General features: G+C 46.5%; 1 protein-coding gene across 1 annotated transcript; it reads right to left on the bottom strand.

Moving 5' to 3' along the window:
* Positions 1-2,305: 2,305 nt before the first annotated feature.
* On the bottom strand, positions 2,306-8,940 carry nxnl2 (nucleoredoxin like 2). Its single transcript, XM_072517593.1, has 2 exons — positions 8,555-8,940; positions 2,306-2,755 (listed from the first exon to the last, which is right to left on the bottom strand). Exons 1-2 carry the CDS (start codon positions 8,854-8,856, stop codon positions 2,584-2,586), a joined length of 474 nt encoding a protein of 157 aa, XP_072373694.1. The 5' UTR covers positions 8,857-8,940; the 3' UTR covers positions 2,306-2,583.
* Between the last annotated feature and the right edge of the window lie 13,683 nt (positions 8,941-22,623).

The raw sequence follows: 22,623 nt of genomic DNA, 5'->3' as shown, positions 1-22,623 counted from the left end.
ATCAAGCTCAATAGAAGTTTAAGGAACAGCGTCTCAGGCTAGATTCTCCATTATTGGAGTTTTAGTTCTGAAAATCCTGGAATAAAAGGAGACAAATTCTTAGCCCTGCAGGCGGCTAGCATGGACCCGGAGTTAAACTCGCAGCTTTTCTGCAAATACGGGCCCCACACTTCTGGGTCAGAGGCCGCGCATGCGCACTGCGGCGACCACGCCGTGCTCTATGGCAGACTCGGACCACGGAGGTAGACCCCCAAAGGAGAACCCCTACGATCGGCTGCGAGCCCGATCTCAAACCCCGCACAATCATTCCCCAGCTGCCTATATGGCTCCCGACCAGGGCAGCCGCAGACTGAGTCCGCAGCCACAATGCGAGTATCCCGACCGGCTGGAGGAGGTTTGTTCCACGCCATTGGGACTTCGGCCGGTCGGGGGCAGAGAATGGCTGAGCGGGCATCTAGCAATGGCCCCCGGCAGCACGGCATACTCCCCAGTGACGTCGCTTTTCAGGGCCCGCAGAATCGGTTACAGGTCCCGATTTCTTGTGGGAATGTCGATTCTCCCCCCCCCCCCGCACCGGCCACGATTTTGGCGCGAGGGTGCGGAGAATCCAGCCCCTCATCTTTCAGTGGGGCACATCATAACCTTCAGGACTCAATAATGAGATCAATCATTTCTGATCATAACCCCAGCTTCCATTTTCTCAAATAGTAGTAGCTGGTAAGAATTTTATAAGTTATCAGGACAATAATAATAAGCCCCAGATGTATTGGAAATATTTATCTCTCATCTATCATCACTAAAACAGATGAGCTTGCCATCGCCATATGACTGTGGAATATATGTGCAAAGTGACTGCCAAATTTTTATATTACGACAGAGGATACAGCAGGACATAGGTAGGTTGGAGACTTGGGCAGAGAAATGGCAAATGGAGTTTAATCCAGATAAATGTGAGGTAATGCATTTAGGTAGGTCTAACATAGAAGGGAATTATACCGTAAATGGCAAGACTCTTAGGAATATAGAAAGTCCGAGAGATCTGGGCGTGCAGGTCCACAGATCTTTGATAATGGCAACACAAGTGGACGAGGTAGTAAAGAAAGCATACGGAATGCTTGCCTTCATTGGATGGGGCATTGAGTATAAAAACTGGCCAGTCATGCTGCAGTTGCATAGAACCTTGGTAAGGCCGCACTTGGAATATCGCGCACAATTCTGGTCGCCATACTACCAGAAGGATGTGGAGGCTTTGGAGAGGCTGCAGAGGTTTACCAGGATGTTGCCTGGTCTGGAGGGTGTTAGTTATGCGGAGAGGCTGAATAGACTCGGACTGTTTTCATTAGAACGACGGACGTTGAGGGATGACCTGATAGAGGTTTACAAGATTGTGAGAGGCATGGATAGAATGGATGAGTCGGCACTCTTTACCGGGGTGGAGGGGTCAGTCACCAACGGACATAGGTTGAAGGTCTTTGGGGCAAAGTTTAGAGATGTGCGAGGCAGGATTTTAACACAGAGGGTGGTGAGTGCTTGAAACCCGTCGCCAGGGGAGGTTGTGGAAGCAGATACATTAACGGCGTTCAAAAGGCATCTTGACAAATACATGGATAGGATGGGTATAGAGGGATACAGCACAAGGAAGTGCTGAGGGTTTTGGCCAAGGTTGGTATCATGACCAGTACAGGCTTGGAGGGCTGAAGGGCCTTTTCCTGTGCTGTATTGTTCTTTGACAGCAGCCACATTTCAGAAGATGTAAAGTTTTTAGAGATGTCCTCTGGTCATTAAAGACACCTTGGAAAAGCATTTTTCTCTTTACTTGTACTATTATTTTCTAGAACTATCTAGCATTATATCCTTCCTTCAGTTTTCCAGTTACTTTGGTTTCCTGTGTCTAAATGTCAGCGTCCCCACTAAAATCCCTCACATTAGCCACATGAGATTCCCAATCGTGATAATCCTAAAAGTACCTAATTGTACAGTTTATGTCTTTGTTCCACAAGTTACAAATCAAGTAGTGATTAAACAGAAATGACACCTCCCCTCCCACCTCAAAATTCTAACTCTGAGTTGAAGACTTTTTCAGTGGGTCCAGGGTAGCAGAGGAATTGCCCATCAGAAGTTCAAACTTCCTGGGTAGTTCATTGTGCCAGGACTTCCATGGGGTCCTGAAGTACATCGTGGGATGATCCAAAGACTGAAATATCTGAGCCATAATGACATCACATCAAAAGTAAGCCTAAGTGATAGTATGTACTGATATTTCACTCGCCAATCTAGCGGTTAAAAAAAAACACATTCAAAAACATTAGGATTAACATGTCTTTAATAAAAACTATTTTAGCATATTTATGTAGTAGAAATATTTGCTAGTTTCGGTTTAAATTTTAGAAGAAACATATCAAAATACCACAAATTGTTTGCTTATAATTGCATAGTTTGCTATGTTTGGTTATAGGGCTTTATTTAAAATGAGAATGTGCATGGAAAGCTAGAACTTCCTTTTTGTTGCAGACCTATGCTTCAGCTGTAAAATTTACATTCAAATGACACAGGTATTTCCTACAGTATATTTCATGCCAGCTCTCAATCAACTGTAAAGTTCTGGAAAATTTCTGCCACCTCGATCCAGTTTCTGAAGCACGCCATGCCTTGATCTCGTATCTGCTTGCGACCTTTGTCAGTGATGACATCCCCATTCTGTTTTACAATCACCAGTTTTGGAATTGCTGAAATGCAGTACTTCTTCTTCAACTCCCTGACAGAGGGAAAAATAGACTTAGTAAATCAGCCAGGTTACAAAGCAACCTCCTCACCATTGTGTTTTCGGTTGTCCATGACTTCTGCCTTATTTTCTTTGATCAATGGTTCCCTTTGCAAATTAGTTGCTCAGGTATTGAGGTGATTAAAGGAAAGTTTTTTAAAAAAAATCAAAACTAGTAGTGTTGGAATGACAGTATGACCTTGACGGAGCAAGTACACAATTCATTTGGTTTGAGTTAAATAAAAAGGATATAATAGGTCTCAAATACTGAGAGAGGTAGATGAAGGAAAAACCTGCAGGAAAATCACATATTTGCAAGGCTATCATAGATTATCATAGAATTTACAGTGCAGAAGGAGGCCATTCGGCCCATCGAGTCTGCACCGGCTCTTGGAAAGAGCACCCTACCCAAGGTTAACACCTCCACCCTATTCCCATAACCCAGTAACCCCACCCAACATTAAGGGCAATTTTGGACACTAAGGGAAATTTATCATGGCCAATCCACCTAACCTGCACGTCTTTGGAATGTGGGAGGAAACCGGAGCACCCGGAGGAAACACACACACACACGGGGAGGATGTGCAGACTCCGCACAGACACTGACTCAAGCCGGAATCGAACCTGGGACCCTGGAGCTGTGAAGCAATTGTGGTATCCACACTGCTACAGTGCTGCCGATAAAGAATGGGGATATTGGGAGACTTTAATTAGGGTAAGGGTGGGGAGAGATTCTGAAGTGTATTCAAGACAATTTCCTTGGCCAATATGGGTTCCACTACTTGCAGATGAGGGACTTTGTGTAGAGGCAGGTTTCGACCTTTCCGCACCTGTTGCCCCAGGGGATACAGGACAAGGTTGTGTCGAAGACAGGAGTGGAGGAGGGGAAGGTATCGGAAATTTATAAAGAGTTCTATTGTGAGGGAGCCCTGATAGGGTAAGTGAAGCGAAAGTGAGAGGAAGAACTGGGCAGGGAGTTGGAGGTCGGGTTATGAGAGTCAATGTGTCCTCGTCGTGTGCCAGGCTTAGCCTGATACAATTTAAGGTGGTCCACAGGGCGCACATGATTGTGGCCCGGATGAGCAGGTTCTTTGAAGGGGTGGAAGATAGGTTGGGCAGTGTGCAGGTGGGCCTGCAAATCATGTCCATATGTTTTGGGCATGTCCGAGGCTTAGAGGATTTTGGCTGGGGTTTGCTGACGTCATGTCAGAGGTACTGAAGGTAAGGGTGGTTCCGAGTCCAGAGGTAGCAATTTTTGGTGTGTCGGAAGTCCAGGGGGCGAGAGGTTGATATTTTGGTTTTTGCCTCCCTGGTAGCCCGGAGACATATTTTGTCGGCGTGGAAGGACTCGGAGCCCCTGAACTCGGGGGTATGGGTTAGTGACATGGCTGGATTTCTTAGGCTTGAGAAAATCAAGTTTGTCCTGAGGGGATCGATGTTAGGGTTTTAAAGCCACTGTGTTACAAAATACAAGGATAATAGCAACCAGAGATCACCAGCAAGGCTCTTATTATCAATGTATCATTAAAAATGTGAAGGGAGAAATTGAGGGTTTGTTCTTATGTAGAGGGCTGCTAGGAAGCCTACCAGAAACAGCAGTAAAAGTAGATTCTATAAAAGCTTTTAAATATTTGTAAAGAAAAAGATAAAAGTGGCCAGGAAAATGGGGTGAAGTGCAAGTTCTTTCAGGGGATTGAACCAAATGACCAACTTTGGTGCTCTATGATCTTAAGAAGGAATGGAATAACATTTTATATTAAATAGTATTCAAAACCATTATTGAAAAGGAACTTATTCACCATTCTTTTTAGTGTTTTTTGCTTGATATAGGTGAACTTTCTCCACAGTTCATGTAGCCACTGTGGATTGTTAATTGTATGAATTAAGATTAAGTGTATCCTGGTCAGTGGCATCAATTGGATAATTACACCACATTAGAAACACTGGTTGTAGAATTATGAGCTATACATTTGTAACGTTTCACTTTGTGAATAAATCTAAAACTAAATGTAGATCGATTTATGGTCTCCTTCACCAACAGTCTGTAAGAAGTTTAACATGGATTACAGTAAATCACACCACCACTGTCAATCATTTATCTGTGGAGAACGTTCACCTTGATACCTACCAGCAACTTTGAAGGCATCAGGGATAAGATAAAACTACTTAGTCTCTTAAATCCGCAATGCATATTAACAAAGGACCTCTTTCAATGTTGTATCATCTAAGCGTTCAGGTTACAATTGTACATAACTAAAATCTCCACTCCTGTAGTTTATTCAGCCTGAACCAGTCACCAATTGGTACAAAACCTTTCCACACCCCTGTTCCTTCTAAAATTTTAAAATCTGCTCCATTCCTGCTCGCAGATCAGGACTACTCAAGTGACACCTCATAGCTCTGTAAGAGAAAAATAGAAAAGACAGACTCACATTTACATAGCATGACCACTAAATCTCTCAAAACACTTTACAGTAAATAAAGTACTTTTGTGTTGTAGGAAAACAGAAGAATGCAGAGTCCTCGTGGATGGACATGCCACAACCTTACACAACACTGTCTTGCAATTGTTTATGGAGTATAAAATATAAAGGGATAATAGTAAATCTATTAGAATTACATTGCGGAGTGTGAAACTGTTAGAGAAAATTTGAATGTCACTATCCTGGTTCTTCATTTCTTTCTTTACACTAAGGTTCTGGCAATCAATTCTTTCTTCTTATAGAAAAGCACCCGAGCGGTCAACAGCATAGCCGAGATCAGAAGCTCAAAATATAGGAAAATTTTACATTTAGTTAGTAAAATATTGTGCACAGCAATTTATCAGTTAGTGAATGAATGCTAAAACACATCAGCTCCAGCTAACTCATGTACTTTCTATTACTATCCTACAACTATTTTTGTCATAGCACTGAATCAGAGATTCTAGAAAGTAAAACACATTCAAATGTAAATCAAGGCTGGCAAACTAATTTTAATAGTTACTCAACAGATCTGAAAAATTGTCTTTTATTTAAATCTGAAACAAATGTCAAGACTAAAATGCATCTATAACATAACCAAGAATTGTGGGAAAGTAAAGTGTTGCCATAAATATGTTATGAAAGTTAGACAAAGGATTGTCCAACACACCAACTCTAGTTGCAGTTCCTGGCTCTGAATCAAAACTGATTAGTGTAATTCCACTCCTAAATTCAACAATCATCCAACTGGCCAAAACTACATCATGTTTTTTATTCATTCTTGGCATCAGGGATAAGTGGACATCGCTGGCTAGGCCAGCATTTACTGTCCATCCCGTATTGGTCTTGAGAAGATGGTGGTGAGCTGTCTTCTTGAATCACTGCAGTTCATGTGGTGCAGATACACCCAGTGCTGTTAAGTAGGGATTTCCAGAGTTTTGATCCAATGACAATGAAGGAGCTCACTTCAATTCTCATCGAAGAGGCAACATTCTTAACAAGAAAGCTGATCTCAACTTTAAAGAATTGGAGGAACATCAGTTTTGAGATTAGAACACATGGAAATGACCAAATTCTATGTGGTGTCTGACTTTTCAAGGACTAGGAAATTTTGTTTTAAAGAAGGCAGTCATTCAATAATTGATAATAAAAAAGAACTCAGTTAGATGGGTGGCACAGTGGTTAGCACTGCTGTCTCACAGCGCCAGGGACTCGGGTCAATTTCTCCGTGTCTGTGTGGGTTTCCTACAAGTGCTCCAGTTCCCTCCCACAGTCCAAAGATGTGCAGGTTAGGTGGATTGGCCATGCTAAATTGCCCCTCAGCGTCCAAGGATGTGCAGGTTAGGTGGGGGAGTAGGCCTAGATAGGGTGCTCTTTCAAACCCGTTGGACAGGATGGCCTCCTTCTGCACAGTGGGGCGACACGGTGGCACATTGGTTAGCACTGCTGCATCACAGCTATAGGGTTCAGGGTTCAATTCTGACCAGGGATGATTGTGTGGAATTTGCACTTTCTCCCCGTGCCTGCGTGGATTTCCTCCATACACTCCAGTTTCCTCCCACAATACAAAGATGTGCAGGTTAGGTGGATTGGCCATGCTAAATTGCCCCCTAGTGTCTAAAAGGTTAGGTGGGGTTACGGGGATAGGGTGGAGGTAATGGTGCTCTTTCCAATGTCCAGTGCAGTCTAGATGGGCCGATTGGCCTCCTTTTGCACTGTAAATTCTATGATTCTATACCCTTCCTCCGGTTAGGCGAGTTGGGTGGAGTCCATAACTGAGCAGATATAGGTGGTTTATGGGGAGCCTCTGTTGGGACATGGTTTTACTTCATTCCAAGTTTTATTTTATCCCATAATATGTAACTATTGAAGAGTTTACTAAATACAAAACTGGTACATTTGCATTTGAAGCATTTTCACACAGACTCTAGCAGCATACAAATAGTGATATTTTAGTTAGTGCCACGTTGAAACATGAAAAGGGCAGCATGGTAACACAGTTGCTTCACAGCTCCAGGTCTCAGGTTCAATTCCTGGCTTGGGTCACTGTCTGTGCGGAGTCTGCACGTTCTCCCCGTGTCTTTCCTCTGGGTGCTCCAGTTTCCTCCCACAGTCAAAGATGTGCAGGGTAGGTGGATTGATTGAGCTAAATTGCCCCTAGTGTCCAAAAAGGTTAGGTGGGGTTACGTGGATAGGGTGGAGGTGTGGGATTATGTAAAGTGATCTTTCCAAGGGCCAGTGCAGACTTGATGGGCCAAATTCTATGATTCTATGAAACAAAATGTGATTCAAAAGACATTTTAGCATTTAAACAAGGAGCTTCCGAACTTGCAAACAAGGCACAGGTCATAGTCTCAAAACCGGCGACCTCGGGACTGAGGCCAAACCGAATTTAGATCTTACGGATCCCAGGCCGGGTGGGAATCACAATTGCTCTGAGCTTAGGAACAGACTGGTGTGCAAGAGACGATGGCGAGTCAAGCGCCACACCGTGCCATTGCAGCACCTAGTCAAATTACATACATATTACATAGAACATACAGTGCAGAAGGAGGCCATTATGGCCATCGAGTCTGGACCAACCCACTTAAGCCCTCACTTCCGCCCTATCCCCGTAACCCAATAACCCCATCTAACCTTTTTGGTCACTAAGGGCAATTTACCATAGGCAATCCACCTAATCTGCACGGCTTTGGACTGTGGGAGGAAACCGGAGCACCCGGAGGAAACCCACGCAGACACAGGGAGAACATGCAGACTCCGCCGACCCAGTGGGGAATTAAACCTGGGACCCTGGCGCTGTGAAGCCACAGTGCTATCCATTTGTGCTACCATGCCGCCCAATTGTTCTGGTAAATTATTTTATACTCAATTTAAATTGATGTACATTGTGTGGTTTTCGGACAACTCCGGATTTTGGACAGCCGGATTTGAGACACTGCTGTATTTAAATTGAACTCTTGAGACAGAAGCAAAAGTTTTAAAAATCTCAAAGCACAGCGTGCAAAAATATTGTTGCTAACAGATAACATGCATGTGCAAATTCTCTCCTCCATGGATTTGGTTGGATAAAACCCAAGTTAGGATAAGAGGCTTGATGGACAGTATTATCTTTTCTTGTTTCACTCTTGTTATGCATTTGAATTAAATCGTCAGATTTAAATCTGTTAACTTCGTGTTAAAGGCATTTCACTGGTACAGTAACTGCATTCGTGACTGTGTAAAGGTTATTGCCAATTTTTCCACACAGTACATGATACTCCTCGCAGGGATAGATACCATCACATCGATCAGAACTGCACGGACAGCGTGCAGCATTTACTGTACTTACAGTTTGTATACATCTTGCCAGGGTAGTGCCAGCCAGTCTCCATGCATCGATCCCATGTAGTCCATCATATCATCTTCGCTCTTATCTGAAGACACGAAGACGATCTCGAACTGCGCCGCCGGCTCGCTCTCTTGCACCAGCTCGGTGTAGAATTCGCACAGGAGCGGCGTGAAATCCCGACACGGAGGACACCAGCCCCCCGAAAAATAGATACCCACAACTTTATTCTTCAAGGCCTCCTCCGAGTCCACCTCCTCGCCGTCTTTATTCACCAGTGTGTGACCTGCGAACACCTCCACCATCCCGGCACACCGACAGTGACCCAAGTCTTGCCGACCGTTACACAAGCCACGCCCCTTCCCTACCGAACGCCGGCCCCTTGCCTGACCCCTCCCCTTCGGCCGTTCAACGTTCGACGACTGTCTGGCCCAAAAGGCAGGCTGCGCCTGCGCGAGCTGGCCGCGCGCGCCTCCACCCCCCCCCCCCCCCCCCCCCGGGCGCCGCACACCTCCCAGCCGCGCGCCCTGTCAGTTGCCCTGCGCCCATCGTGTCCAGCGCGTGGGTGATGGTGCAGGGTCACGTATGTTTGTCAGGGGAAGTGAGGATTTGCTTGGTTTGATTGACATTGTAATGGAGAGACTTTAAACCACACTCCTGCGGTGATGAGTGGCACCTCATCTGAAACACAGAAGTTTGGGCTGGATTCTCCAAACTTTGGTGGACACCGGAATCGGGAAACGCGATTGGGTGGAGAATAGGTTCGGACTCCAAAATCAGGGTGGGTGTCGATTTGGCAGCAAATCGCAATTCTCCATCACCTCGCCAGCAGCATCAATGCATACAGGAATGCATGTACAGTAAACACCGTTTACATGTCATTAGCAGGCCCGACCGGTGTTCTGCAGGGCCTCCGTGATTCTCGTGCTCCGATAGGCCGAATCCCTGATGGCGAGATTCACTTGTCTTTTTTTAAAATGTGAAACCCGTTTCATGGCTGCCGAGGGAGAGGAGGTAGGCCACAGAGAGGAGCAAGTCTGGGCTGCCTGACTGGACACAGGCCGGGGTGGGGAGGGGGAAGCCCTGCCATGGACAGGGGGGGGGGGGGGGGTGCGACCCCCCCCCCCCCCCCACAGGGCAAGGGCAGTGTCCACTCCCGGACCACCATTACCGCAGCCTGCACGGCAGCCATCTTGCTGCTCACCACACGGACCACCCACCTTGGCCCCTGCTTCGGTAGAGTGACACTGGCCATATGGCTGCCACCACCCCTTCCCTCATCCAGCAGCGAAGTTCCGGCAGTCCCTCCCACGACAAGGCCCACAGTAGCCCCAACTGGGGCGCAGAGCAGGGGCCACGGAGCACACCGCTGTCAAACGCCCCCACAGTTCCTGCCACCGACAGGGCGATGAGAGCGGAGATGGTCAAGGAGGGGACATGCGGAGGCAGAGCCTACAGTGCCAACTGTGGGCACCATGTAGCCCATTGGACCTGGTTGGCACAGGGGTACACACTAAGCTACCATGTTGGCCTTTCACCCCCTGCAGACTATGGATATTGGAATACAACCAGCATTGGTCGCCTTCCTGCTAGTCACCGCAGCCCTGGGGATGCCATGTAGCCGTACAAGCTTGCGCTGCTTGAGGAGGACGAGGAAGCTGCAGCAACGGAGCATGCAGCAGGGGAGCGTGCTGCAGAGGAACAGATGGCAGACACCCAGGAAAGAGAGCAAGCCACCAAATAGGCCAAGGAGAAGGAGGTGCCAAAGAGGCGCCGCACGAGGCCTCATCGCAGAGCGGGTTGTCATCATCCTCCATCACATGGACCAGGCCCGGTTACCACCAACCCAGGATCCCCACCCCGTAGTGCAGCGGGTATGTATCACGGAGGGAGTTGCAGGCGGGGGTAGCTGGAGGGGAGTGAGGGGGTGGGATGTGGTGTCCGTACCACTGGCCAATCTCTTTCTTTTCTTCCCCGCCCCCCCCCCCCCCACAGTTGATGAACCTGGAGGCGATCAGAGTGTCCTGTGCGAGTTGGCGATGGCGCGCACATTGTGCAGCTTCCCATGCACTCTCCCAAAATTAATTAAACATTTTGAGATAGTTACAGTTTTATAACCATAACAGAAGAAACAGTGTATATACAAATATAAACATAGTGCAGATCACTGGCTGAGATCACCGGCTGTCGCAACCAGTGAAATGGACCCGACAGACCGGCCTCAACGTTCGGAAGTTCTGATCCGGTCCTAAGCTCCAGCTGCTCAGCACGGATGACAAGGACTCAGCGTAAATCACTGAGCCCCGGGCCCCACTAGTCCCCAGTGTTTGGAAATAGCTGCACACCATCCAACCCTTCTCAGGCCATGTTCAGAGGTGCCAGATGGCACTTAACGAACATACAAGCAAGGAGCAGGAGTAGGTATTTTGACCCCTTGAGCCTGCTCCAGTATTCAATAAAGTAATGGTTGATCTGATAGTAACCTGAAACCTGCATTCATCTACTCCTGATAATCTATCACCCCCTTGCTTACCAAGAATCTATCTATCTCTGCCTTAAAAGTATTGAAATACTCTGCTTCCACTGCCTTTTCAGGAAGAGAGTTTTGAAAGTCTCTGGTATGTTCCAACTAACCTTCAGTTGCACCGAGAGAAAGGCAGCAAGGTGCAGTATCCCAAACTGAGGGAAAGACATGAAGGGGCTATGAACGACCATATGAATTCAGACAGAAGGAAATGTCCTGCATATGGATCAATTTTCACAGCTGGTGGAAAGGCCAGTCGTTGGAAAAAAGAGGTGCAGAACAAAGAGAGAAGGTGGTAAATGAGACACCCTACCCTATAAGACAAGAGGGTGAAAGGACAGCAATATGAAACATCCATATCCTGGAAGATGACAATGAATTTGAGAACACAATAGATATAGGAACCATACAACTGCATGAAATGGCTGGCTGCAAAAGTTCCCAAAGAAAATAAATGAACATAATCATCCAGATCAGGAAGAGGGTGAGAGAAAAGCCCACAACAATATTATCAGAAGATGAAGACTGATACCAGAGTGCATCATCCCACTCAAACTATATCATTTTGCCTGGAAATCTGGAAGAAAATGGTTCTCTACAAACATATGTTCTGAAACCAAATAATGTCATGCTAACAGCACATGGGAGAATTGAGATTTGGCAGCACGGAACAACCCAAATCAGAGACACACACAGACAAAAGAAAAGATAATAACTGTATGTTCATTGAAACAGAAGGTCCTGCTATCCTGAGGTTGAGCAGTGAGGAGCCGCAGGTTATCTTGGTAAACCACGAGATGAAGGAGGCAATATTGCGGGTTGAAGGAAGTACATCCATTGAAAAGTGTCCTCCAATCAGATGCAAAGAAGACCTGGTGCAAATGTACCGAATGTTTTAATGACAGTTGGAGGCTTTGAAGATTTTGTGTATCACATCACTATTGACCCAGCGATGAAACCACTGATTCATCCCCAATGTAAAGTACCAATAGAACTAAAAGGAAAGCTTGAAAGACAGAGATGAGAGGAAAGAAGGTGATTACCAGAGTCACAAAGCCTGCAGATTGGATACATTCCATCATTGAGAGAGAGAAGCTGTATGGCTATATATTTGCCTTGGTCTCAAAGATCTTACTCAAACCATAAAGAGAGATCACTACCCCATTCCAACATTGGAAGATCTCACACTAGCGCTGGCAGAAACAAACATTTTCAACAAGCCTGATGTGAGCAATGGCTACCAGAAGTAGAAGTGGAATCTTCGGTATTGACAACATTAAGCAAACGTTTGGATGTTACAAATTCCTCCATCTATCTTTTGACCTTAAAGTCAACCAGGATACGTTCAAGCAGAAAGTAGATGAGACATACAGGGGATGCAAAGGAACAGTCGGAAAAGCAGATGATATCCAGATATATGTTGCAAATTAAAAAGATTATGGCTACTATCTACATGCAGCCATGGAGAGAACCAAGAAACCTGGGATCAAGTTAAATACAGGCAAATGTATTGTGAATGTGACTGAATTCCAGTTCTTTGGAATGGGATACAAACCCGACAGAACCAAGTTGAGCCCTGAAAGAATCATGGCTACATCTGGGATGGAAGCCCCCAAGATAAGAGAGAATTGAGAAATTCCCTTGTTTGACCCAATACATGAGCTCCATCATACTGCAATGTCGGAGAACACAGAAAACCTGTGGGAGCTGATAAAAGAAGAAGTCAGTCATAAAACAAGAGTTCCAACAAACTCAAAAAGGTAATTTGTCAGGAGAATCAAAACCATGTTGGAGGGCATTTTCTGATACTGGGCTATGATATAAATTATAGGTGGCTCTGTAAGTACATTTGTGCTCCTATAGGTCTCCAGAATAGAGTGCTGTTGGAAACAAAGAAATCTTTACAAATACATTCAAATGGCATCAAGTTTCACATACACGATTCCCATAGGTCATCCTATACCCCTCCTGACCTGGCCATACATTCTAATTGGCTCACTTCTCATTCCTTCCCCTGGCCTCTTGTTACCCAGCATCCTTTTCTCCTCATACACTAGACACCCCTCCCCCTTCCTTGCCATGCTCTCTGAAATCCTTTGTCTGTGAACTAACATGAATTAGACCAGCCTACATCTACATTACTGTAACTAATATATTTAAAGTAACTATTTTATATCACATTCGTCAAAGGTACCCATTGTCTTAGATGCCTATTTAGAAGAGGCAATTTGTAGAAATAGATAGTGTATACACAATGCTGTTAATATCAGAAAAGACACAAAATGGCTGTTAGCTATTTTGTGACATTAAAGACACAAAATGGCTGAGCAAGCCACATTCCCTGTGTGGTAGTCGGTATTAGGGGTATTACAGTACCCTGAATAATGCTGTAAGACCTTTGGTGTGGGAGATACCAGAGACTGCTATTTTCATTGGTGAAGCCTGCCTGCTGGTTGCGCCCAGTAAGGCGGAATACAAGAGCCTGAGTCTCCCCAGCAGCTGCATTCTGTACCTGCGCTGCTGGGGGAAACATCTAGTGCAATAAAGTCTTCAATTGTCTCCAATCTCGTCTCAGGATTTATTGATCGAGCATCAATTTATTGCACTAGTTTTTAAAGTATGGAGCTCCGAATCAAGCCGGAGTGTCTGCAACTCAGCCCCCACGCGGCAAACTCAGCGGCAACCTTCAACACTGGCTGGCGTGCTTCAAAGGGTACCTCAGGACGGCCACGACTGAACCTACGGAGGACCAGAAACTGCAAGTTCTCCACTCGAGGGTGAGCCCAGAAATCTACACCTTCAGAGGATGCGGACGATTTCGAGGCCGCAATGACCCTGCTGAAAGGACACTATATTCGCCCTATAAACCAGGTCTACGCCCGACATCTGCGAGCGACGAGGCGACAGATCCCCGGGGAAATCGCTGGAGGAGTTCTACCGTGCACTCCTGGTGTTAGGGAGGAACTGTGACTGCCCGCAAGTTTCGGCCAGCGACCACACAGAACTTTTGATCCGGGACGCTTTCGTTGCAGGTATGCTGTCCTCCCAAATCCGCCAGCGATTGCTGGAGAAAGAGACACTAGGCTTCAAGGAGGCACGGGCCCTTGCTAGCTCCCTGGATGTGGCCTCCCGAAACGTTCGCGCTTACGTCCCTGACCGCGCGGCAGCCCCTTGAGCAGCGTGGAACCCACCCCCCCCCCCACCCGACTCTGATGCATCCCCAAACCCCCCACAAGCCTGCATTGCGAGACTGCCAGGCAACCCCGAGGGGCCCCGCTGCTATTTTTGCGGGCAAGCCAAGCACCCCCGGCAGCGCTGCCCGGCCAGCTCATCCATCTGCAAAGGGTGCGGCAAAAAGAGCCATTTCGTGGCAGTATGCCAGGCCCGGGTAGTCACTGCGGTCTCCGGGGGCGAACCAGGACCGCCACCACAACTCTCTCCACGAGCGGCCAGTGGGCGCCGCCAGCTAGGCTGAACTCTCAGGACCCCGATTCGGATGACCAAACACCACCCGAGGAAAAATTGCGCCACGACTTGCCTCGGTGACCCTAGACCAGTCTCGGCCCTGAACACACTCTACTGCGACAACAACCATGCTCATCAACGGGCATAAAACATCCTACCTGCTTGACTCCGGGAGCACAGAGAGCTTCATACACCCCAATACAGCAGGGCGCTGTTCTCTTCCCATCCACCCAGTCAACCAAAAAATCTCCCTGGCCTCCAGGTCTCACTCGGTAGAGATCAAAGGGTTCTGCATAGCGAACCTCACGGTCCAGGGAAGGGAGTTTAAAAATTACCGGCTCTACGTCCTTCCTCACCTCTGCGCTGCCACACTCCTAGGGTTAGACTTCCATTGTAACCTCCAGAGCTTAACTTTTAAATTTGGCGGCCCTATACCTCCCCTCACTGTCTGCAGCCTCGCGACCCTCAAAGTCGATCCGCCTTCCCTGTTTGCGAACCTCACCCGGATTGCAAACCCGTCGCCATCAGGGGCAGATGGTACAGTGCCCAGGACCGGACCTTCATTAGATCGGAAGTCCAGCGGTTACTGAAGGAAGGTATTATTGAGGCTAGCAACAGTCCCTGGAGAGCTCAAGTAGTGGTTGTAAAGACCGGGGAGAAGCATAGGATGGTCATAGATTATAGTCAGACCATCAACAGGCATACAAAGCTCGATGCGTACCCTCTCCCCTGCATATCTGATCTGGTCAATCAGATTGCACAATACAAGGTCTTTTCCACGGTGAATCTAAAATCCGCCTACCACCAGCTCCCCATCCGCCCTAGCGACCGCAAATACACTGCATTCGAAGCAGATGGGCGGTTCTACCACTTCCTAAGGGTTCCCTTCAGTGTCACAAATGGAGTCTCGGTCTTCCAACGGGAGATGGACCGAATGGTTGACCGGTACGGTTTGTGGGCCACGTTTCCGTACCTCAATAACGTCACCATTTGCGGCCACGACCAGCAGGACCATGACACCAACCTCCGAAAATTCCTCCATACCGCAAAAATCCTTAATTTGACATATGACAAGGACAAATGCGTGTTCAGCACCGACCGTCTAGCCATTCTTGGCTACGTAGTGCATGATGGAGTTATAGGCCCAGATCCCGAACGCATGCGCCCCCTCATGGAGTTCCCCCTTCCTCACTGATCCAAGGCCCTGAAACGCTGCCTGGAATTTTTTTCATATTATGCCCAGTGGATCCCCAACTATGCGGACAAGACCCGCCCACTAATTCAATCCACAGTTTTTCCACTGTCGGCAGAGGCGCGCCAGGCCTTCAGCCGCATCAAAGCGGATATCGCAAAGGCCACGATGCACGCAATCGACGGATCCCTCCTCTTCCAAGTCGAGAGTCACGCATCCAATGTAGCTCTGGCGGCCACCCTCACCCAAGCGGGCAGACCCGTGGCCTTCTTCTCACACACCCTCCATGCTTCAGAAATCTGCCATTCCTCAGTTGAAAAGGAGGCCCAGGCCACAGTAGAAGCTGTGCGGCACTGGAGGCATTACCTGGCCGGCAGGAGATTCACTGTCCTCACTGACCAACGGGCGGTTGCTTTCATGTTCGATAATGCACAGCGGGGCAAGATGAAGAACGGAAAGATCTTACGGTGGAGGATCGAGCTCTCCACCTACAACTATGAGATCTTGTATCGTCCTGGGAAGCTAAATGAGCCTCCTGATGCCCTATCCAGTGTGCCAAAGCACAAGTGGACCGCCTCTGGGCCCTCCACGAGGACCTCTGCCAACCGGGGGTCACTCGATTCTTCCATTTCATTAAGACCCGAAACCGGCCCTGCTCCATCGAGGAGGTCAGGACCGCCACCAGGAATTGCCAAATCTGTGCGGAGTGCAAGCCGCACTTCTACAGGCCAGAGAAAGCGCACCTGATAAAGGCTTCCCATCCCTTTGAATGTCTCAGTATGGACTTCAAAGGGCCCCTCCCCTCCACCAGCCGCAACACGTACCTCTTGAACGTGATTGACGAGTACTCCCGGTTCCCATTCGCCATCCCTGTCCCGACGTGACCGCAGCCACAGTCATAAAAGCCTTCCACAGTATCTTCTCACTGTTTGGTTTCCCCGCCTACATACACAGCAATAGGGGGGGGGTCCTCCTTCATGAGGGACGCACTGCATCAATTCCTGCTCAGCAAGGGCATTGCCTTGAGCAGGACGACCAGTTACAACCCCCGGGGAAACGGGCTGGTGGAGAGGGAGAACGGAACGGTCTGGAAGACCGTCATACTGGCCCTACAGTCCAGCAATCTCCCAGTCTCCCGCTGGCAGGAGGTCCCCCCGGATGATCTCCACTCCATCTGATCACTACTGTGTACCACAACCAACCAAACCCCTCACGAACGTCTCCTCGTCTTCCCTAGGACGTCCTCCGGGACCTCGCTCCCAACCTGGCTGGCAGCTCCCAGACCCATTCTGCTCCGCAAACACGTGCGAGCGCACAAGTCGGACCCATTGGTCGAGAGAGTCCACCTCCTGCATGCTAACCCTCAGTACGCCTACGTGGCGTACCCCGACAGCCGACAGGATACGGTCTCCCTAAGGGACCTGGCGTCCGCTGGATCCCCACCCACACCCCAACTACCAACCCCATCCTCCATCCCACCGGCGCATCCCACAGCCGCCACCTTCCCAGGTGGATCGGTCCTTCCACTGGTCCCATCTAGGGGTAATGAAGCTGCTGAAGAAGCCAAAGTCACGCTCCCGGAGCCACAGATGCCCGAGTCGGCGCCTGCATCACCGCCGAAGCTACGACGATCGCAGAGGACAACCAGGGCCCCCGATCGACTAATTGCTTCACTCTGACTGTAAATAATTATTGTAAATAGTTGCAACATGTAACGAGGCAGAACACAGTGCTAATGTATACCGGGTATCCCCATAACCTACACATCTACCACTGTATAACGCAAGACCACCACCCCCGCCGTACTCTTTTTTTTTAACGGGGTGAATGTGGTAGTCAGTATTAGGGGTATTACGGTACCCTGAATAATACTGTAAGACCATTGGTGTGGGATGTAACTGAGACTGCTATTTTCATTGGTGAAGCCTGCCTGCTGGTTCTGCCCAGTAAGGTAGAGTATAAGAGCCTGAGTCTCCCTAGCAGCTGCATTCTGTACCTGCGCTGCTGGGGGAAACATCTAGTGCAATAAAACCTTCAATGGTCTCCAATCTCGTCTCAGGAGTTATTGATCGAGCATCACCATGTAAACTCAGTTTAAAATTTATTTTTTGGGGTTTTTTGTTGGTCCGCTATACCATTTTCTTTAGTACTAATTGGCTGCTCGAGGACCCATGCTGAGCCTGAATTAAGGGGGCAATTGAGCTCTCACGTGACGGCCAGAGTTAGTTGTGAATCCGAGATGCACAGTCTGTTGAGTTTTAATGGTCGCGGAATTTGCCGTGACATTGTCAAGCCAGGACCACCACCCTACGGGAGTGGATGAAAGGTAAAATGCCTCTGAGCACAGTCCCTAGGCACATCGGATACGCGGGTGATAGAGATTATACGGTTAACACATCATGGAAAAGAAAAGAGAGGCACAAGGCCGCTTTTCTGGGGTCCCCAGGGATCCATGAGTCTGGCATTCGGGTAAGAGCAAAATACTCTGGTACAAAAAAAACAATGATCAAAGATGGGTGGGATCCCGACGCGGCCCCTGTGGAACAGAGAAAATGGTGAGATAGACAGAAGCGAGATAAGACAAATAAAGCAGGAGTTATCTTAGTTCACTAGTTAGAAGAACAAATTACAGAAATTAAGCTTTCACACCATTTGAAAAACAGGCTAGTTTAAAGGAATTGAGCTCTCCCACATTCACAACAAATCATTTTAAGCATAGCAATAAAGCGAGAAAAGATAGCGGCAGTACAGATTGTGCAAACTGGCAAAGACTCACAGGAAACTGCTACAATTACGGCTAAGGACTGTCCTGGAATGTCTCAAGGAGAGGGGAAAGAAACAGGCTCCCTGAGAATGGACATTTTAAATTAACTACAAGTTTAGACATGTCCAAAAGAAAAGAAAGGAAAAAGTCAAATAAAGTAAAAATCCTAAAGATCAGAAAGGGGCTGAAACGTGCAATCAGCTTTTTGTTCAGAAATATCGGAGGATGACAAATCCCCCTCCCAAAACAAAAACAAAAATGGGGAGTAAAGTCAATACAAGATTAAGGTTAGAAACTTAACAATGGATTCCTGTCTAGAATAACTTCAGATCGTTTCAAGCCGTCCAGATAAACCCGGCAGTAATTCAATTCATTTGAATTAAAAAAAACAACATCCAGTAATATCTCTTTCAAACACTGGTTAAATAGCGAACATTGAAAATTGAATTCAGTTTAAAGAACAAGAAAGAACTTTGAGTAACATTAAAGGAAAGAATAAATAATGTTTGTGATCAGGTAACAGATGCATATGGCATCATTCCAAGTTCTCCGCCTCCTTCGGTTCTGTACAAAAATTTAACCATTTCAGCAAGCAGGTCAAACAAAGAATAAAGAACAAAGAAAAGTACATCACAGGAACAGGCCCTTCAGCCCTCGCCGACCATGCGACCTGACAATCTTCTACACTTCCTGGGTCCGTATCCTTCTATTCCCATCCTATTCATGTATTTGTCAAGATGCCCCTTGAATGTCACTATCGTCCCTACTTCCACCACCTCTGGCAGCGAGTTCCAGGCACCCACTACTCTGTGTAAAAACACTTGCCTCGTACATCTACTCTAAACCTTGCCCCTCGCACCTTAAACTTATGCCCCCTAGTAATTGACCCCTCCACCCTGGGGAAAAGCCTCTGACTATCCACTCTGTCTATGACTCTCATAATTTTGTCGCCCTCTATCAGGTCGCCCCTCAACCTCCGTCATTCCAGTGAGAACAAACCGAGTTTATTCAAACGCTCCTCATAGCTAATGCCCTCCATACCAGGCAACATCCTGGTAAATCTCTTCTGCACCCTCTCTAAAGCCTCCACATCCTTCTGGTAGTATGGCGACCAGAATTGAACACTATACTCCAAGTGTGGCCTAACTAAGGTTCTATACAGCTGCAACATGACTTGCCAATTCTTATACTCAATGGCCCGGCCAATGAAGGCAAGCATGCCGTATGCCTTCTTGACTACCTTCTCCACCTGTGTTGCCCACCTGTCATCTGCACAAAGAAATATACGCCACGAACAGGATAGCTAATGCCTATAAAATTAATCAGTGGAAATTGACTTAAATGGAATAACACAGATAAAGTTTTATGACGAAGGAGAATTGAAGATTTTGTTCAATATTTTAATTAAGCGATTGTGAAATTGCTGTCTCTGAGAACTTATAGCCATGAGAGAGGGCGAACAGTTAACTCTGATATTTGCGACCTGTGAGAATGTGTATGTTTGGTCTGTGAATGTTACTATCTCTCTGCTAAGATTTATCTTCTGAGAAATAACCTTGAGTTTATAATTTGCAACTTTAGAATAGGTTCCAAAAGGATTTTTACCTAACTTATTTTGGTGTGTCATCTGACATTGTAATTTAAAGATCATAGTTTGAGTGCAGTTAACAAATTTTTCTTTTCAAAGGTTATCATTGACATTTCCAGGGTAATTTTGATACACAAGGAATTTTAATCAGGGTACAAAATCACGTATGTAAGAACAGGAAAATATTAGTTTTATGGTGTTCATTGGAAGTTAGGATAGTTGAAATACATATAACAGTTGAAATACATATGACATATGACCTATCCGGTGTTTCATTAGCTCAGGGTTAAAACTTCCCTGACACAACGCAGATGTATTGATTCGGAGATTGCAGAATTAAGTGTAAAAGACAGATGGTAAATAAAATATGTCCATGATAATGTTTCTTGTTTAAACAAAAAGAAGGGTGGTGACAAAATGTCGTCTGGTAGAGACCTCTGGTAGAAAACCAAGATACAGTGCAAAATTGGTTCAGTCATATATTCAATGAGTTGTGTTTGATATTTTAAAATAAATGTTTTACATTAGCTTGGAAATTAAAAACTTTAGACAATGTGGAAGCCGTTTTTAAAAAAAACACAACTCTGATTAAAAGCAAATCTAGAAAACACATCGTTCTAAGACACTTAATAACACTTGGCAGCAATCCAACTTTTACTCCACCCCCTTTTCAAACCAGCCGAGAATTGACCCGTGCTGGGGTTTGCCCCTGTCCACGCTCTGAGCTCTGGCTTTGTCATTCTGATAAAGTAATTAAAAAACAGCTGAAGATGTATTTTTAATTGGAACTTACAAATCTTAAGTTTTCACTCTGTCCAATGCAGAATGGATCTTTTGTGTTAGAACATACAGTGCAGAACTTTATAAGTAACTACACGTGCCACAATATTTGCAGTAGCTTCAGGAATTTGAGACAGTTGAGTTATTGTAAACTGGCTAATTAACCAGGCAAAAGCCCGTCAAGGTCGGGTTCTTGTAACCATGAGGAAAATAGATATGAGAAGGTTGCAAAATAGGAGAACTACTAACCCCTGAATAACACGTGTTCGGCACATACAGGAAAAGCTTTATACGGACAACATCTAACACCTGGTGACAACCAGGACACTATTCCACTTTTCCTTTAAATTTTTAGGTTAAACATTCAAGAAAGGCTGGAACGACAGCAGCAGCTGTGAGGAATCGTGATGGCTCTTGAGATCTCAGAACAACTACAAGGACTTAAAAGAGCAGGAACATCACCGATTTCACAGCGCACATAGGATTAACGTAGCTATATGAACTATGGTGCTTTATATAATTTTATTGACGGGATGTACATCCCAGCAGCCAGAGACTGGAACAATGATATAGCTTATTTTAATGCTTGGCTGCAGCTACATTCGGGGAAAGACAGCAGATGCGTATACTTCTTGTGTCTGTACCTCTCACGCGTTCCAGTATTGCTTATAATATGAAACAAATATGTATAGTGTTTTAAGTAAGGTTATGAAGCAGGCTGCCAATGACACGGGTGCCACTAGATTTTGAAGGCATGAGAACCTACACAGGGTTAGAAGAGGCATAATGAATGATGCAGTGACATGACTTAACACAGAAACTTCTATGGTAAAGTCACTGGACATACAAAAGGTTAAATGCAAAGGTGGAACAACTTGCAGGAATAATGAAGAGAATATGAGGGAAAGCAGAGAAAGGTCTAGCCAGCTTGGGGATGAGGGCCTGGATATACAATTGAATAGGACAACAGTGTTAGGGGGACACACTAAGACAATCAACATTAATTAACAAACTCATCGACCAAGAAAGGGAGGCAGTGGGAAGGCTCTGACAGGGGCAGCTAAGACACAACCTTGATCTGATCTAAAGGGGGGGGGGGAGGTGCCCAATTGAATAGACAGCCCACAACTGGCTAAGCTAGCCAAATGACAAGGGACGTTGAACAACCGTACTCTGAAGGGAGTAACCAGAGTATACTCAGCGATCCCCGACTGCAAAATGTACGAGATAACGGGGGTAGAGATGGTCCTGACGATCCCGATCATCACACCGGACTCAGGGCCATACCCTCACAACCAACTGGAGGACATTGGAATCGTACGGGCTAACACCTGTCTCAGGTACTATCTCATCGAGACCTCTGCTATACGCAGGGATAATATATGGGATCTCCCTCACGTTGCCCCCACCCGGTGCGACAGGGAGAGTTGGACGAATGTGGATTAATCAGAACTCATGGTTGTGTCTTAGGGATTACACCTGCCCCCATGCATTTTTAAGTTTACAGAGGAAAAGGAAAATACTGCATCGCCACCGTAACCTCCTGTCGCAATACCTTTTGTACCCCTTAGGCCACCACTATAGGCCTAGCAAGGACCATTTGAGTTAGTATAAATAGCCAGAGATGGTCCCACATCTTGCAGAAACTCTGAGAGAACAAAGACTCAAGATCAATCAATCAGTTAAGCTTTACCACCAGTTAATGAAAAAACCATGCTTTGAAAAATAAATACACAGAGGAACTACTTCAGAGTGACAG

Source organism: Scyliorhinus torazame, chromosome 9, assembly GCF_047496885.1.
Source record: "Scyliorhinus torazame isolate Kashiwa2021f chromosome 9, sScyTor2.1, whole genome shotgun sequence".
NCBI lineage: Eukaryota > Metazoa > Chordata > Chondrichthyes > Carcharhiniformes > Scyliorhinidae > Scyliorhinus > Scyliorhinus torazame.
This window is presented reverse-complemented; position numbering and strand designations above follow the sequence as displayed.

Bases quoted from the DNA above. Each gene is read 5' to 3' on its own strand.
- nxnl2 (XM_072517593.1), bottom strand. From the start codon at position 8,856: ATGGTGGAGGTGTTCGCAGGTCACACACTGGTGAATAAAGACGGCGAG. The intron at 2,756-8,554 runs GTAAGTACAGTA...TCCCTCTGTCAG, and splicing joins TGGCAAGATGTATACAAACT to GGAGTTGAAGAAGAAGTACT.